The 17,352-nt window shown below is 44.0% G+C and overlaps 2 protein-coding genes across 3 annotated transcripts in view; one reads left to right on the top strand and one right to left on the bottom strand.

The window, feature by feature from the left end:
- Positions 1–487: 487 nt before the first annotated feature.
- six4a (SIX homeobox 4a) lies at positions 488–6,585 on the bottom strand. Its single transcript, XM_058616134.1, has 3 exons — positions 5,852–6,585; positions 3,627–4,309; positions 488–2,702 (listed from the first exon to the last, which is right to left on the bottom strand). The coding sequence occupies exons 1-3, from the start codon at positions 6,583–6,585 to the stop codon at positions 2,095–2,097; spliced, it is 2,025 nt and encodes a 674-aa protein (XP_058472117.1). The 3' UTR covers positions 488–2,094.
- The window catches only part of mnat1 (MNAT1 component of CDK activating kinase), a 29,924-nt gene continuing 18,966 nt past the window's right edge, over positions 6,395–17,352 (top strand). Inside the window, exons 1-6 of one of the 2 annotated variants that reach the window (XM_058616137.1) lie at positions 6,395–6,885; positions 8,951–9,113; positions 15,103–15,255; positions 15,655–15,728; positions 16,735–16,838; positions 16,921–17,061. In XM_058616137.1, coding sequence (XP_058472120.1) covers positions 9,025–9,113; positions 15,103–15,255; positions 15,655–15,728; positions 16,735–16,838; positions 16,921–17,061 — 561 coding nt within the window. In that variant the 5' untranslated portion in view covers positions 6,395–6,885; positions 8,951–9,024. The remainder of the gene's footprint in view (positions 6,886–8,950; positions 9,114–15,102; positions 15,256–15,654; positions 15,729–16,734; positions 16,839–16,920; positions 17,062–17,352) is intronic. The other variant, XM_058616139.1, reaches the window with a different exon arrangement.

Consider the following 17,352-nt stretch of genomic DNA (forward strand, 5'->3'; position numbering starts at 1 on the left):
ATGGAGGCCTGGTGTCTGTGAGTGAGAGTGTTTCTTATTTATTCCTCACATGTTAAAGAAGGAAAGGGAGGTCTTCATCCTTCACTCAGGGAGAAAGGGCCAACCAACACCACCACCACCACCACCACCACCACCAACCCCCCACTCCCACCCAAAAAGAGCTTTACCTCTGGAAATCTCGTTGCTGTTTATTTGAATTACAAGGGCTGAGATGAGAAAAGGAGGCCTAATGAACTCCAGGTTGTTGGGCATGTGCAAACGATCACTGCAGGTTTTCCAGAGAGCAGCACCAGGTTTGCAGGATTACTGCATGCCCCCCCCAACACCCCCCACCTCCACCTCCACCCCAACCCACAACAATCTACTCCATGCATATTCTTCTTCTTCTCAATGTCGCATCCCTAATATTGTGAGATTCATTTTAATTGCGAGACAGAATATTATACATATATATATATATATATAAAAAAAGGGCGTCTGTTTTTATGTTTTTATAAATATAAACTTTTATTGTAGTATGGAGATTTAGAAAAATACATTCACATAAATCCAGATAACAAACATATTCAAACTAAGATAAAAAAAAACAAAAAACAAACAGAACAAAAGAAACAAAATGACCCCACTATTTGCCCATGACTTCCATTTTTGGTATATTACATTAAAGCACTGAGGAAACCCAGTCCTCAAAGGTGTCAGAACATGTGATGTGCATCTTGTGACTTTGACTGCAATGTTGAAATGTGCTATGACGGTCATGTATGACCGCGAGGAATCCCGGGATCCTGTTGTGAAAAGCACTGGACACACTTGACAAACGGGCTCTTGCGTTCTCTCTGGTCTTCCCTCATCCTCTGACGCCCCACCTGTGACCTACAGCTTGAGCTTACACGTTCAGTATTATTTACAAAATAAAAGTCAAAGGCACTAATGTCCCAAATGTGATGACGCCATGCAAAGAGGAATTATCACAATCCCCCTCTGGTTTAAAAGTAGGACGATAAAAAAAACAGCAACCACATGTTTGTCCTCTTCTTAATGCTGTACCTTTGTTCGCTGTACCTTTTCAAAGCACACACCTGTAGATATTTGCATCGGGCTCCGTAGAAAAATACGTCGTTTCCGACAGACGCGTCGATATTGAAACACGATATGCTATAGGATCGTCACATTTATAGATATGACGTACGACGAGCTGCGTCACTATAAACGGCGGGCGACGCGTGAACCCGGCGAAACCGGTTTGGGGCGATGCTTGAACGACGTGCATTTGCTGTCGCTCCCGCGTCATCGACAAACCCTTCAACGTGAAGGCCGTTGGGAAACGTTGCATTGTCGTCACAGTAGTGCAAATGCCAGAACAGACCAATGCCATTGTGTAGTTTAAGTAGCGGAAAAGGCACATTCGTCTTCACTCGAGTCCCCACACTCAACAACGCTCCCCCCCGTTCACGAAATCGGTCAATTGAGAGGCAATTTAAAGGATTTACTGAAGGACACTTCCCCCTAAATCAGCAGCTTTTCAACCTTTAATTTATTTATCTGTGTGTGTTGTCCTTCAGTAAAGTCTCTCTACATCTAACTGATCATTTTCACCAAGGCTCTCTCTCTCTCCCTCCCTCCCCTCCCCTCCCCCCCAACAGAATGACCTTTTTGGTTCGAGCCAGATGACGCATTTGGTTTGGAGGAACATCCTGGTCACATGACCCGAGACATTCCAGCACCTGTTCCTGCGGATCAAATCCACTCAACAGGAAGTAGCAGGTGTTGTCTATAAAAATGCACATTAAAACGTGGCCCAGTCACTCACAGCGACTTCTTCGGTCTGCGAAGTGTTTCTTCTGGATAGCAAAGCTTTAAAAACATGTTTTTTTTTTCAATTTCATGATGAATTGATAATGCCCGCCCATGGGGCTTCCCCTCTGACTAGAGTGCATTGTAAGAGTCAAATAAACACAAATAATTTAACATTTAAAGGAAATGAAAAAAATAATAATAAAAAAAACAACCAACAACACACGCTCACACGAGGGTAAAAAGATTCACCATGTCACTGCTGGGGAGGACACAAGTTCTTCTGAGACTGGTTTGAGGTCACAGGTCAGCCATGTCCTCGTCCATTTGCACTGTCTGTAGTTTGGCTAGCTCCTTGCCTTCCACAGCCTCCATCTCCCCACACATCGCCCGCACCATCTCATTCATGCTGCCTGAGCCGGAGCCGTCCACTTTGTTGTCTGAAAGGTTCATGAAGTTGCTGTTCATGCCGGGGCCCATCAGGTGCAAGGGCCCTCGGACCTCGTGGCCCCCAAGGTACGCCGTGGGCTGGAGGTGGTGGCTTCTTGCGTCCGTTTGGGCCATCAGCGGCGTGCTGATGGTGAGGGTGGTGTAGACCTCCGGCTCGGGGCTAGACACGGCGACAGCGGAGACCTCCGTGGTCGAGGTTGGACCTCGGCTGGACGGAGCCTCTTCAGAGTTAGGAGTGGTGTAGCTGAGCTGACCATTGGGGTCCAAGTGAAGGCCGTGGTGATAGGAGGAGTAGACGCCTCCCTCCAGCGGCTCCTTCTTGATGGACGGCTGGCCGGCGTTGCTCAAGCTGTAGAGGACGGTGCTGTGGTGCAGAGACGTCATGGTCAGCTTGTCCTGCTGCTGGAAGGAGTCGTCGCTGGAGGAACTCACGGCGACGTTGTCCAGAGGTAAAGGACCTGCGGAAACGCAGCGACAGAACAAAATATACATTAGCCGAAGAATGGCTGGGTCCTCCTCTAAAGTCCTGACGCTGCTTGATGTTTTATTAAGAACAGGCCAGTTGTGTGACCCCGCGGTGCCCAAGAGAATATATGCACAGGCCTGCCAGAGCCAAACAGCAAGCTGCAGTTTGCTGTTTGTCCGTATAATTCATCCTGCTGTAGATTCCCTGCACTCTGTCAACATAAGTGCTGTAATGGCTTATTCGTGCGTTGCGTTCGTGCGCTCCGCGGCCTCTGATTGTCTGAAACATATTTTACCACCTCCCTGCTCTGCACATGCAGAGTGCAGTGATGGTGAGTGATGGTGACTTCAGAACTTGTTTTTATTCATCTCGGGGGCTTTCAGAGGACCACCTCTTAAAGTATGTGTGTGTGTGTGTGTGTTGGCTGTGCATGTGTGTGGGGGCCCTTCCCCGTTTCTTCTGGTCTGTGTTATGTATAGCATCAGCCCTTTGGGCTACAGCCCAAACACAGACAAGCCAAGAATAAAGCAGTTTGGATTCATTTAGAGGACGTAGTAGAGATCTGTTGACAAACCACCGGGAAGTGCAGGCAGTGATGCACTGGATTGGTGCTAAAAACACAACAAGCTGAGAGATGTAAAGATATCTATAAACAAGACTCAGATGGTTTGTTTGAACGTTGGGGATCCTTACCGTGGCTTCTCATTTTTTGCCTTTTCTTGGTCTCACAGGTCGCATTCATGTCAAAAGAGTACTTTAAGCTTCATATTCCTATAATTAGGCATTAGTCATTGTGCACTGGGTCAATAATACTGTTATAGATTACAATGTCATTGTTGCCCAGCTGTACCTCATCAAGTAAACAAAAGTCCTTATGTGCCGAGTGTGTTTCAGATGCGGCACGTCTTGTACCCACCTTGTTGTGAGATGGTCGAGGCAGATGACGCAGAGAGCTGCAAGGTCGGCAGACCGACATCGCTGTTGAGTAACGAGCCGCTGTCGCTGTCCGACACTCCACTGGGGACGTGGACCAGACTGTAGCCACCCAGCTGCAGCGCGCCTGACGGCGAGCTGAACGCCAGCACGGAGGAGCCTCCGTTCTGGGCAGCCATGGAGTGAGTCCCCTCCAGCTTCACCTCCGCTCCATTCACACAGCCGGAGTAGGAGGTGTACTGGAGGCCGGAGTCCTCAGGAGAACTACCCAGTCCCTTCTCCTGCATCTGCATGTCCACCCCAGTGCCCCCCAGCAAAACCCCTCCAGACGACCTCAGGGGGTTGAAGGCCAAGGGCTGGATGCCCAAATTGAGCCCGTTGAACAGGATGTTCCCAGGCGTGTGGAGGTAAGACGAGCCACCATTGTGAAACATGGTGGAGGAGGTGTTGCTTGTCACTAGACTTCCGTTGTAGAGGCCGCCGCTGTTGGATCCAGGGGGCATCTTGATGTCCCCAATCTGTTGGATGACCACCCCACTGTCCAGAGGCCCACTTTGAATCCCATGGGGCATCAACCCATCTGAGGAGTTCGAGAGGGGCCGGGGTGACAGCTCCTCCTGGCCTTTACTAGACTCATCCTCTGTGCTGTGGTTTCCATCTGATTCACTGGGGAAAAGAGGCAGAACATTACAGATAAAGTGTTACGATAGTTTGACCTTAAGCCATCATGGAATAGCATTGAAATGTGTTTCTTGATAAAAAAAAAAACAGAGCTTTGTTTTTCACTTTCCTTTGGAGTTGCCATTTAAGAAGAACAATCCACATGGTGAAAGAGAATAAACTAGTATAACGCTGTTTATTTTCTTTCCACCCACATGTCATCTATAAACCCACCCAGGGCAGACATTTGTTGCTGTGTTTTTAAACCAACTTTGACGAGCATGCTGTGTTTGTGAATGTGAAAAGCCCTCTCTAACCTCATGGAGAGCCTGCACTGACAACAACCAATGCGGGCTCGACCGACCAACACCAACATCCGTGCAACCATTTGGCACAGTAAACTCTGGCGTGACAAAATGTCAGTGCTTGGCGGTGGCACAGAACAAATGGCTGAAGGGATCAATCACTCTATTCTTGTAAATGTGAAATTAAAATGCCTGGAATACAGTCTTTAACAACCAAATGGACACAGCCTATTATATTTTGTTTACTAAGGTCCCTTTAAAAAGACTGATTAAAGCAGCTGCAAGGACACCCCAGGCCCCAGCAGGCGCACTCACACGTCCAACCCCCCCAACACACACACACACACACACACACACTCACACCTCCAAGGAGAAAAGACATAAAGCAAGACATTAGAACTGCAAGTGAGACGATTGAGTTTGTTCAAAAATATCCACAGGTTTTAAATAACACTTTCAGGAGAACTGTAAGATATTTGTGTGTGTGTGTGTGTGTGTGTGTGAGACAGAGAGAGAGACAGACAGAGAGAGAGAGTCAGAGGGGTCACCTCCACCAGGTGCGTCAGCTTTGTTCATACACAGGGAAACATAAAAGGAGGTAATTCAGTGTGTTTAGTGTTTGTATGGAAGATTGTGGAATAAAAACGCACGAGCTGTTGGAGACTATGTCTGGGACAGTTCTCTGTTCTGGCACAGAGAAAAAAAAAATGTGATGATGAAAGATATTTTATTTTATAGTGTGAGTAGGCATTATTAGAAGGAATTAAAAATAACTGTGTGTGTGTTGTTTTCAGTTCCACTTTTGTGTGTGTGATTGTGCATTGGTTGCTTATAGTTTCCATGCCCCATAGCACCAACACACTTGAAACCGGATCTGAAAGGCAACAGCTTCATATTTCAAAACATTAAAAGCGTGCTCCTGCCCGTTTTTACGAAGCTTTTTTTTTTTTTTTGCTTCTTAATTATTATGAATAATCATTTATTTTCCCATTGTGGCTGCGCTTACAGATTATACAATCCTCGGAGCACTGTAAGTCGCTGACTTTGGCGTGAGTGGGTATATAACCTACTGTGGATTGTCCCTCCACTCAACATAAAAAAAAAAAGCCTTCAAATACTTCGTTAAAATAAGTCTCGGTGTATTTTAACGCGCCTCTTGCGCACGGCGCACTCGGAGGAAGGTGCAAATAATTTGACCCACATTGAGAGTGCGATTGAACGGCTGCTCCTTCAGTTGCCTCACCTTTTTGATTGTGCCTCGGAAGGGTTTCTGTCTCTCTGTCTCCTGTTTTTGAACCAGTTGCTGACCTGGGTCAAGGAGAGTCCTGTAATCTTGGCGAGGTTTCTTTTCTCGGCAGGAGATGGGTACCTATTCTGATTATACAGATCCTTCAGCGCGTTCCGAGACCTCTCCTTGAAACAATACACAGTCTCCTCGCCGTCCCAGATAGTCCTGGGGAGAGGGTATTTTCTCCGGATCCGGTATTTGTCCACGGCGCCCAGTGGTCTCCCCCGCGCCTTCTCCGCCTCAGTGTATCGGGCCTTGTACCACAGATCCTGCAGAAAGGTGTGGTTGGACGGACTGAAGCTGTGGTTCTCCAGTATACTGTACAGCTCCTGGTACCGCGCCTGGTGGAAAGCGACCAGGGCTTGGGCTTTCAGGATGCTTTCGTTGCCGCGCAGCAGGTCACTCTGTGGCAGGGACCACAGGAACCTGGCCAGCCGGTCCACATTGCCTCCCTGCTGCAAAGCCTCGCAGACGCACGCCACTTGCTCCGGGGAGAAAGCCAGAGAGGAAGCGGCGCTCACCAACAGCTCCGTGCGCACCGCGTCCGCGCTGGGAGTCGCGCGCTCCATGGACAACTCCGCCGCGTCCAGCGCCACAAACTTGATGCACTCGCGCTCATCCAGCTCCTTCACATTTTCCCTCTTGATGTCATTTGCTGCTGTGACTTCTCCGGCAGAAGAAGAAGACATTTTTTTGTTCAAGCCTTCCCTGGTAAAGTCACTCCTCCCAGCTTGATCGGATTACCTCCTCGCCATGCGAGCGCGATCGGATATCTGACAGCAGCTGTAAGTAGATACCTCTCTCCCCTTTTCCTTCCAACGTGACTTTTACTCTGCGGGGACTGGGGCTGGAAGGAGACACACTGGGGTCTATCTGCAGGAGAGCCACGCCATTGGCCCGCCGGTGGACCCACAAGGGAGGAGCAAGCCGATTCAGACATGAGTGTTTGAAGTGACTTCCAGTATATTCCCGTACCTCACCTGTGCAAGGTGAGTGTTTTTTGGGATCGTGGGAACGGGATATCCTTGATCCTTGTTGTCTCTATATGGCAGGAGCCGCCTTTTCTGTATGTACAGAGTCAACGTATCACACCACCACCACCACCACAAGCCAAATTCAAGGGGAAAATATTGAGGAATTTAAATATTCCTTATTATCTAAATCTAAAAAAAATATTTGGACTCAAAATATTCATAAAACATTAGAGTGAGACTGCATATACAAATGCATTATGACCACAATAAACACTGTCTGGTCAACTCCCCCATCCATAAACATGGAATAATAAACGATGAAAAGCTTTTCCCTGCGAATGCACATTTTCATTTTCAGACTGTCTAATAAGTGTATGTGTGGCGTGATATACTTCTGTCTCTCTCGGAGCTGGAAAAGCAGCTCCAAATATGACTTTCACCACTCACTTGTGACCACAAAGCCAAACCATCTGTTTAACATTAATATGAAATAATAATAATAATGATGATGTTTTCAAATGTCACTCCACACAGCCAACGAAAGTGTGTGTTTGTGATGCAGGTTATATGGAGTCTGACTTTGCCTTTATGATTATTAATGTTGTCATTAAATCAATAGGCCTATAGAACACACATGCTTGGGCTTTTAGTATAGGCTCACACTGGATCACAGTTGCTGGGTTGTAGAGTGTTTCTTATAAATAGAATAGATAATAGAAAATAAACTACATTTAAAGGTAGTTTTTACTTTTTTGTTTTTTACTATAAAAGTCATTTCTTGATCATGTTAGATATCGACAATAGCTATCATCATCGATTATTATCTTCAGATACAGTATAGCTACATGTATTTTTTTAAATTTTAATTATTATTTTGCTCAGAGTTCCTTTTTATCAATGTTTTCCAAATTACTTTGTTTATTTTTGAGCTTTGTTATTCACATTTAAATGATGTATAATCATTTGTAAACAAAACATAGCTTCTCAGTTATGGCCAAAATTGTAATGCCAGTTGTTTTTTTGTTTTTTGTTTTTAAAATATTGAGCTTGTGATCATCCAGGTCTAATTATTATTCATTGGGTAAAAGGGTCACATATTTGAAGTAGTTGTGCTATATTCTGTATATTCTTCAATTCAGGGGGTGGGGCTAAACCTTTGAACTTTGGGATTTAGCTCTGCATTAGATCATGTAAGGAGTCATCATCATGAATGGGGTTATTATACACAGAGGAGACACTGAACAACCATTTTATACAAGCAGCTTAGGCACTCTGTGACTCTTCCAGGGTATATATCCAGGATATATATACTGTAGGGTTGTGTTTGTACTGCCGTTTGACAACCGTTGCTGTCTAGCAGTGTTGTAAAGTACTAACTTTGTTACTGTACTTAGGTACAAAATTCACGTATCTGTACTTAACTTTGTTTTTTTGTATTTCTAGCAACTTTTACACCATTACATTTCCTTTAACTATCCAACTTACTCGTTTCTACCAAATAAAATCAGAAGAAGAAGAGTTGGTAATGGTCTGTATTTATATAGATCTTTTCTAGTCTTGATGATCTTTCATGCCCATTCACATGCTGCAACATGGGGTTAAGTGTCTGGCTCAAGGACACATATAGACTATCAGGGCCAGAAATTGAACACACAGCCTTTCAGTTGAAAGACAACTCACCCTACCTCTGAGCTACCATGGCTCATTCCTAACTCCTCACTTTTTTAATACTTTTACTTCTAAAACTTAAGAACATTTTATATCATAAAATGACTACGTAAAATGACTTTATAAAGTAAATGTAAGATAAGATAAGATAGTCCTTTATTTGTCCCGCAGTGGGGAAAATTGCATATTTGCAAATGTCATATACTTTAAGACTTTTACTTAAGTAATATTATAAAAAAAGTGACTTAAACTTCTACCAAAGTCATATTCTAAAATACTTGTACACTTTACTCAAGTATCACCTTTTAGGAACTTTATACAAGACTTCTGTCCAGGAGGGAACACTGCTTATTTGGCGCTGCAGTTTCCTCTCGGACCTAATTGTTTGTAACGCAGCCGTTTTCTTTGACAGCAGAGCTGCTGTTGCTGCTGCTGCTGCTTCTTGTTGTTGTTGAAGATTCTCTCCGGTGTTTCTCTCCGTCAGTCATGGACGACCAAGGCTGCCCGAGATGCAAAACAACCAAGTACAGGAACCCGTCGCTGAAGCTGATGGTGAACGTGTGCGGCCACACGCTGTGAGTACTATTTACACCTGACAGCTAACTCAAGCTAATGTAGCATCGTGTAACGCTACGATGTGGGGATTGTCTTCATTCTGTGCAAAAAAATGCACCCACTATCACACGACACACACCAAGCACGCGGTTAAGTGGCATTTTAAAAGTATCCATGTCCCTTTTTAAAGTTTGTAATTTTATCTCAACTCGTGCATCCAACATGTGTGTGCCACTTCTTTAGCCTTTAGCTACTAACGACTTATTAGCTCCTCATTGTGATGTTTTTTTGGCACATTATGCGGAAAAAAGCAACACATTAACAAATTGTGCTGGGAAGTACATAAGCCGATGAAGGCTAAATGAGGATACCTGTTCTAGATAAAATAGCAATGGTCAACAACAGTCATAATAACAATAACCAGCAACGTTTAAGATGTTATTCAACGTAATTACATAAGGATTCAATCAGGGCCATAGATCTTTGTTGATTCGAGACCCTTTCAGATGTTAAATCAACGTAATATATACAATATCTACCAGATATCACTATTAGTAATGTGGGGAGTTTATTCCAAAGAGATTCCCCTCTGTATTTCAACATGTCCTTATCAAGAAAGGTCTGACAATATGGGAGAAGAATATCATCTTGACATCTTAACATCTTGAGTTAAACAAACACATCTCTATATGATCAAATTTAAAATATGCACATGACAAATGGCTTAACTTGATCTCTAAGCTAATAATTCTCAGAAATGTACAGTACACAAAAGAAGGATTGATTAGACTGTAATAAGAAGATAGAGTAGAGATGATTTAAATGTGCACATTGGTGTTAAATTGATCACATAAATTTGCCTTCAGGAAGATGATGCAGCTCCAACAGGCGTTGACGCTGTTGAATTGTGTGTTTATTCTCTGTCACATCATAGACAGTGCTGCAAGACAACTGTCAAACCTGCTTGATGTTGACATTTGTCATTGTTTGCACCTGAGTGACAAAGTGGGCCCTTACTAAGGATTATTTTCCTTATTTGTTAATGTGTCGCTTATTTTTCTCACGAACCGATGAATCAACATTCAAAATAGTGAATTAATTTATTCATTATGGTTAATGGTTCATAGGCAGATAAAATAAAATACACAGGTGTTTAAGCAGCTTTACAACTGTACATTAACATCTAATCTACAGACCAGTTGTGCAACATAGTGAGGCACAATATGGTTAGGTTTTACCATATTTTTTATCTTAGTTATAGGCAGAGACAGAAATCACACACAACCATATCCTTTTCTCATCCAAACCACTAGGAATGTATCCTAAATGTAACCACTTTCATCTTTGTACCTAAACTTAACCATCTTCAGCCTGGTCCCTGAACATATCCTTTTTAACTTACTTAACACCTGTTGTATTTCTATCAAATTTTTACTTCCATTGACTTGATCTCCTAGTAAACTCAGACACTGGTCCTCACTAATCCTATGTCGTGGTTTGCTTGAGTTTTGTTTGTGGGTCACTGTCACGTCAGCGATGAAGAAAACTTGTCTGCGGAGCGTTTTCCAGCGTTCCCCCTTGTCATCTGTTTGAAAACCCGGCCATGTGAATGTAGGGGACGTGTTCTCTCTGAGCACCGTGCAGCGACTGTGGTAGTCTGATGAGAGCATCTTATTTGACCCTGTCTGTTTATTGACCGAACCATCAGGAAGCAGCAGTGCTTTGTCATCAGGTCAGAGAGCTCATAACTCACTGCCTCCGTCTGGATGCAGGGGGCTACACGCAGAAAATTAAAATGATTCTGCAATGAAGCAATTCGGAGAGATGTCCTAGCTCAGGTCACCTTGGAGCCAGTGTGACGCAGAATTTATGCACCGCTTGAAAACTGCTGTACTTTTAATCTGTATTAGTATTGTCATCGCTGATGTTATTCAGCTTGTTTGCACTAAGGCTTTACTGAAGTGTTGATAGATCAAGAGACTTGTACTTTATCACGAGTCATGTGTTTCAGTTTCACAGTGACTAACTCCACAGTTGTAGTCGACAAATCTTTTGAGAAAACTGTGAGTGAGAAAGGAGAAAAGAAAGAAAGAAATTAAAAGTGTATGTATGCTTTATGGCATATAATCTAGTTATAATAAATACACATGCTCATCATCAATACAAACTGTGGATTTACGTGCTTTACAATGCACAAAAATGTAGACATGTAGATTAAAACCTCGACTGTTACAGGACTAGTAAATCCTTAGAATAAAACAAATAAAAGCATCTGTTATACCTAACCCCCACTATTCTAACAACAAATTGTTCATTTGATGTGTGGCATTCATTGTTGATATGACAAATTGCCCTATAATTATTTGCTTATAACCTAATCAGCATATACTAGTCAGCAATTAAATTAATAGGTCCTTATTGTATTCTATTGCATTCATTCTCCCTTCCCACAATAACTGTATACTAAGGTTGTAATGGTACACATTGCGGGGCAGTAGCAAGAATCTTTTTAAAGATTTTTCTCACCTTTTTTTGAGACTTTTGTTGATAAATATTTAAAGTGGGAAGACGTTTTCTTCAATTTTCTCAAAACTTCTGCAGTGGAATTGCTCGGAACTTTGACACAAGCAATGTCTGAATCGGCAATACATATTTCTTCACCGAGTCAAATCATAACTGTATGAATAAATAAATAAAAACAATCTGTATTCAACACTGTCACCTTGAGCTGCAGCCCAATAGTTGGGTTCATTCATTTAAAAAGTGTTGACCAGGCTTCCTGCCTTGTCGATGCAATGCAGTATTGAGCTTCTCCACCTCTAGCATGCATCTAAATTTAAATCCCACAGCACATTTTGTATCCCTGTCACTGGGGGTGTTGTTATTTATTACCCCGCACAATGACACCAGGCATATGTCCCTTTGGCATTTGACGCTGGGCACACAGGCAGGCACAAACAACGTTGGGGGTGGCTCTTCATTAAGTTGAAACTGGATATTTCTATGGTTCTTGGTTGTTTTATTTCCAGAAATAAAAGTCTAAAGCATTAAAGAAATCTCCCTACCAGCCCCTCTAACCCCCCTGTATAATGTTTCATTTCTTAAATCATTCTATTTAATTATTTCAATTTTATTTGTATATTCCAAATTCACTAAGTATTTATAGACTACTTAATTTTTTACAGAGATTAAACAAACCCCAAATAACATATTATTAATTAACTTTATAGATGCTACTCAGTGGTCAACAGAGCCAGGCTGGCTGTTTAGCCCTATTTCTAGTCTTTATACCAAGCAATTCATGGGGAATTACTGTAAAAGCACATGTATTTTAATATTCCAACTTGAGCATCCCCTCAAACTCTATTCTTAAAGCGACATTCTATTAAATACTCCAAATATGAATAATGTTTTCTTTTAAGAATACAAGCCTAAACTAGCTTGAGTATTTGCAGTCATATTCTTGGGCCTCAGCAATTTTTTTTTTTACTATCTTGCTGCAGGTATTGGAGGTCATGGGGCATCACGGGGTGTCGGAGCATGTTTAAATATGACGGTGAACTCAGTCACAGGCTCTGAAAGTACTGAAAAGATCCTGAGCTTTGTGACGTAAACGGGTGAATCCAGCTCTGGTCTGTACATAGTTATTCATAGTGATTCATAGTGATTCTGTTCAATCCTGGAAAGGGAGGAAGTACACATACAGGCATTGTCACCAAGCAGTGTTGGGGGAGCCCCATGGCTGAGCCAGGACCCTGTTTACCATCCTCTTACCACCCCCTTCGCTGACCTGCTGACAGCTGCAGATAGGAGAGATAGGAGCCTGGAGCTCGGAGCAGGACAGGTGAGAGAGGGAGGAGTCGGGAGCACTCAGTCGGCAACAACAGCCCTGGGACACAAAGATGGAAAGAGTTCTGGCTATTCACATGAATGTCCTCTCTGCTGTACTGCGGTACAGCCGAGCTTTGGAAAGAGATTGCCGAGTCCCCCCCCCCCCGTTTGATAACATATTGCAACAACAGTCACACAATCTCAAAGCTGTCACTTGGGCAAGGCAAACTTCACGAGATGGCAAATTGACTCCATGTTCTCCTCCCTCCCTTTTAGACGTTCACCTCTTTGCTCTTGAATTACACAGGATTTCCCCCTACGGAGGGTTCTGTTGTGTGGTCCGTTTATGGGGCAGGGGGCAAGCTACACCCCGCTCCTCATCCCATGTTGATGAATGGGCTCTTTGTGGGCCTGTGGAAACAAGCTGGAATCCCTCTATCTACCTCCATATGGCCAGGCCTATACATCTCCTATAGCCTGGGGCCACAGTGAACATCTGCCGCTTCCAGGTTGCACTTGAGCAGTGGGCTCCACCAGCGAGGCTTTTCGTTTTCACATGACTGCTTCGTCTAAGCCAAGCTGAGACTGACACGCTTGTAAACTAGCACCGCGCGACGCTTAATCTGTTTCAGTTCTACTGTAGGAGTTTGACTTGTACTGCTGGTGTCCGACTTGGCAGGTTTCGCTTGTTTGACCCATATCTAAGACGCTACGCATAAACAGCCAAACTCCATGGCTCTGCACTTTCTCCTCCAACTGATGTTTTTTCTTGTTTGGTTTTGTTTTGAATCCTGCTGATGAAGTGAAAAGTCTCGCACAATGACTCTGTCATGAATATTGTAATGGGCTCTACCTTGGGAGAGCTTTTTGAGCCTAGTTGTTTTACTTTTTAGGGGGGGAGTGACTCGGCCCTATCATCGATGATAGATTGTGAAAAATCTGGCCTGAATTTTGCTACGTTTTCTTACACAAACTGACATTTGAGATCACCACAAGGAACCAGATGTTATCCATGTTGTGAAGGTGGTCGCAAGCAGGAAGGTGAAGTCCTGTGGAAATAAAGCTCCACAAGGACTTAATTAAAACGGTGTACTGTGCAAACGTTTATCCAAGCCCTCCACCCCATCAGGGGAGATTTAGGAACATTCCCATTGTTCTCATTGTCCACTCCTTACTTAGGAGTGAGTGATGGGTAAACACCTACCTGCATAAAAGTGTGATTGATGGCGAAGCTCAGGGTTGTGCCCCGCAGGTATTTCTGCTTGATGGTTACCATGGAGTTGATGTCATGATGGTGCTTTAAGCAAATCTTCCCACTCCAAACTGGACGTTTACCTTAAATAGCCCAACAGTGTCTGAGAGTTTCATGCTCTTTCGCTCTGTGGTGGAGAGGAGGTCACTAAACAGCAGAGAATTGGGATTCACGTTGGCTTTGTAGGAGGAACCGAAAGCCGCCTGAAAAACTCATCATGACTGTGCTTTATTTTGTCTTGGAAAGTAATCACGTCCATTACACAGATTTATAGTACATACTTTGATCAATGGCCGCGTAGATGTCCATGATATTTCATCACGGGGCTTAAAATGTGATGCTTCCTTTCATTTAGGCTCCATGTCAGCCGGGAGCAGTTTGCGTTTATGTGTTTGAGAAATGTCAAACATTTCAGACAAAGTCTGAAGCAAGAATTCAGTAAAGGAGACGCAAAGCACTCCATGTGTCGATCTGTTATTCTTCGCTTTTTCCAAATGACAGTAAGTTTTATTCAGTTTTTTATAATGATAGGCTACACTGGGACTGACTGAGCTGGATTTTATCATATTACGCAACGTGGCGGAATGACTGTGGTCGTTTGAAATAACAATAAAGCAAAATGTTTTTTCCATGGCAGACAGACACTCCGCTGATGGGGTGTCAGACTAATTTCCTCTTGTCTGAAAGTGGGAAACAGCCTCAACGACATTCCTGTCATAATCCACTCCAAGCCATTTTTGAGCACAGAGAGGAAATATTCGCATGTCCCATTATGACCCGCTGTGCCTGATAGTAACTTACAGCCATAAAAGAAACACACAAATTCACTTTTACTGTGAGGAAAATTGTAGTTCAGCAGCCACGCACTGTACACTGAGGCCTGCTCATACTGCTTTTAATTGGCCGTCTCCCTCTCCCCGCGACAGATGCGAGAACTGCGTGGAGATGCTCTTCGTTCGCGGCTCGGGCAACTGCGTGCAGTGCGACACGCCCCTCCGGAAGTGCAACTTCCGCGTGCAGCTCTTCGAGGACCCGACTGTAGATAAGGAGGTGGAGATCCGCAAGAAGGTGCTGAAGATGTGAGTTGGGGGGGGGGGGGGGGACCTGGGAGGCCGAGGGGTGTGGCGCTGTGTGTTTATGTGTCATCTCATCCCCCCGCCCACTTCTTAAGCCACCTTTGTCTTTCTCATTACACTGTTTGTTTTGTAGACAATGACTCTCCCCATGGGGGGGCTGAAACGGGAAAGCTCTTTCCCTGCCAGGTTTTTACTTCGCAGCCCCTCCCCGCCCTCTCTCTCTCTCCCTCTCATCTGTTCTTTAATAGCCCCTTAATTGACATCTAATGTGGGCCTATTAGGCAGTATGCAGTCATGGTATTATAAAATGGTTGATTTAATGGAAGCTATTAATGTCGGTGCATATTTGCTTTCATCTGGTTTTTTTTATTATTTGTATCATGAGTTCTCGTCTGTCTGCAGATACAACAAGAAGGATTTTGACTTCCCCAGCCTGAGAGAGTATAACGACTACCTGGAGCAAGTGGAGGACATGGGTAGGGGGACGGATGCTTCTGAGAGTAATGATTTCTGCTAAGGCTGATGTTTTACTGGCGGCCATGTCCGCCAGAAGCATGGATCAGGGAGTATCTGCCAACGCAAGTTTGCTTTGCTGTATTAAGAGAGTCACAGTCACATATACGTGCCCATGCTTCTGTGTCCATTCCACGGTTCAGTTAAAAGTAGAATAGCATATGGATTGGTAAAGCCCTGGTTCAGGCTTGTGGCTACTACAGAGATTTGTACCCCCAATGAAATGGTTGGGGCTGGGTTTTTTTCTTCGTACTATTCCAAATGGAACCGCAAAAAATCGAGTTCCACTTGATGGACACTGGGCTTCAATGGGGTCCGAGGACAGTTATTTAAAGTAATTATACCATATTGGGCAGGACAAGAGCTGATGGTGCTTCCAGGACTGAAGCTAGACTCCATTTGTACACGGATGGAGCTGTGGCGATGACGGGCTAAAAGAGTTGGGTTACGGCACTCCGTCAACCCCAAATATTATTGCTATGCCCTTGCATGCTGCATCGACAGGCACTCGTGCGGAATCAGATCTTCACTTTGGTTTGAACACAGCTGTGACGGCAGTTGATTTAGTGAATTTGAAGACACTGCAATCATGTTTGCGTGGACAATGAAAGAGGACGGATAATAATATCACTCTCAAGTACGACAGTAGTAGTACGGCTCTCTTTAAGTAGTACGATTTTGCAGCAGGTGTTTGACCTACAGAGAAAGTTTTTGCATTTTTTTCCCAGAGACTTCTTTCTAGAATTCTGTCATCTATGTCACCGATAATATCAGTGGTGCAAGGATTTCCCCTCAAATGACATTTCCCCTTAGTAAATAACTGAAGATGTTAAAACTTAAGTCCAGAGAAAAAAGTAAACCATTCCAATGTTGCACCATTGAACATCATTTTACACATTTACACACTTCCTAGTGTCATCGACTCAACAGTGTCTCTGGGGTTAACTTTAACTTGTGTCTCCCATGTAGTGTATAACCTGACAAACAACGTTGATGTTGAGAACACCAAGCTGAGGATGGAGCAGTACCAGCGGGAGAACAGAGACCTGATCCAGAGGAATAAGGCTACACTTGTATGTACTCAGTGAATTTCTCTACATATCCTACTACGACTACTACTACTCTCTCTCTCTTGCTAACCTGTCCTATCCTCAGACCCGAGAGCAGGAAGAGCTGGAGGAGCTGCTCTTGATGGAGCAGCAGGGCAATGAGCAGAGGAGGCTGGATCTGCTGCAGGAGGAGCAGAGGCAGTTGCAGGCCAAGAGGAAGAACAAGCAGGCTCTGCTGGATGAACTGGTGAGAGACACACGTGCACACGTGTCCACGTGATGACGAGTCCCGCGATGCAACAGGACAAGCAAAGTGCAAGTCACTTTATGAAAAATGTCGGACACATAACATCACACACACACACACACACACCCTCCAGCCTGAGGGTTGATGGCTGTAAGATCATTAAGAGCTTATTACCAGTCATTGTGCTACAGGCCACATTGTTCTCATTCTGTGATTCCAAAGCTCTTTGGCTCCATTGTGTTGAGCTGCAGGCTGTGGAAGTGATTGTTGCTGTCGAGTGGACTGCTGAAG

This window comes from Solea solea, chromosome 18 (genome assembly GCF_958295425.1).
Source record: "Solea solea chromosome 18, fSolSol10.1, whole genome shotgun sequence".
Taxonomy (NCBI): Eukaryota; Metazoa; Chordata; class Actinopteri; order Pleuronectiformes; family Soleidae; genus Solea; species Solea solea.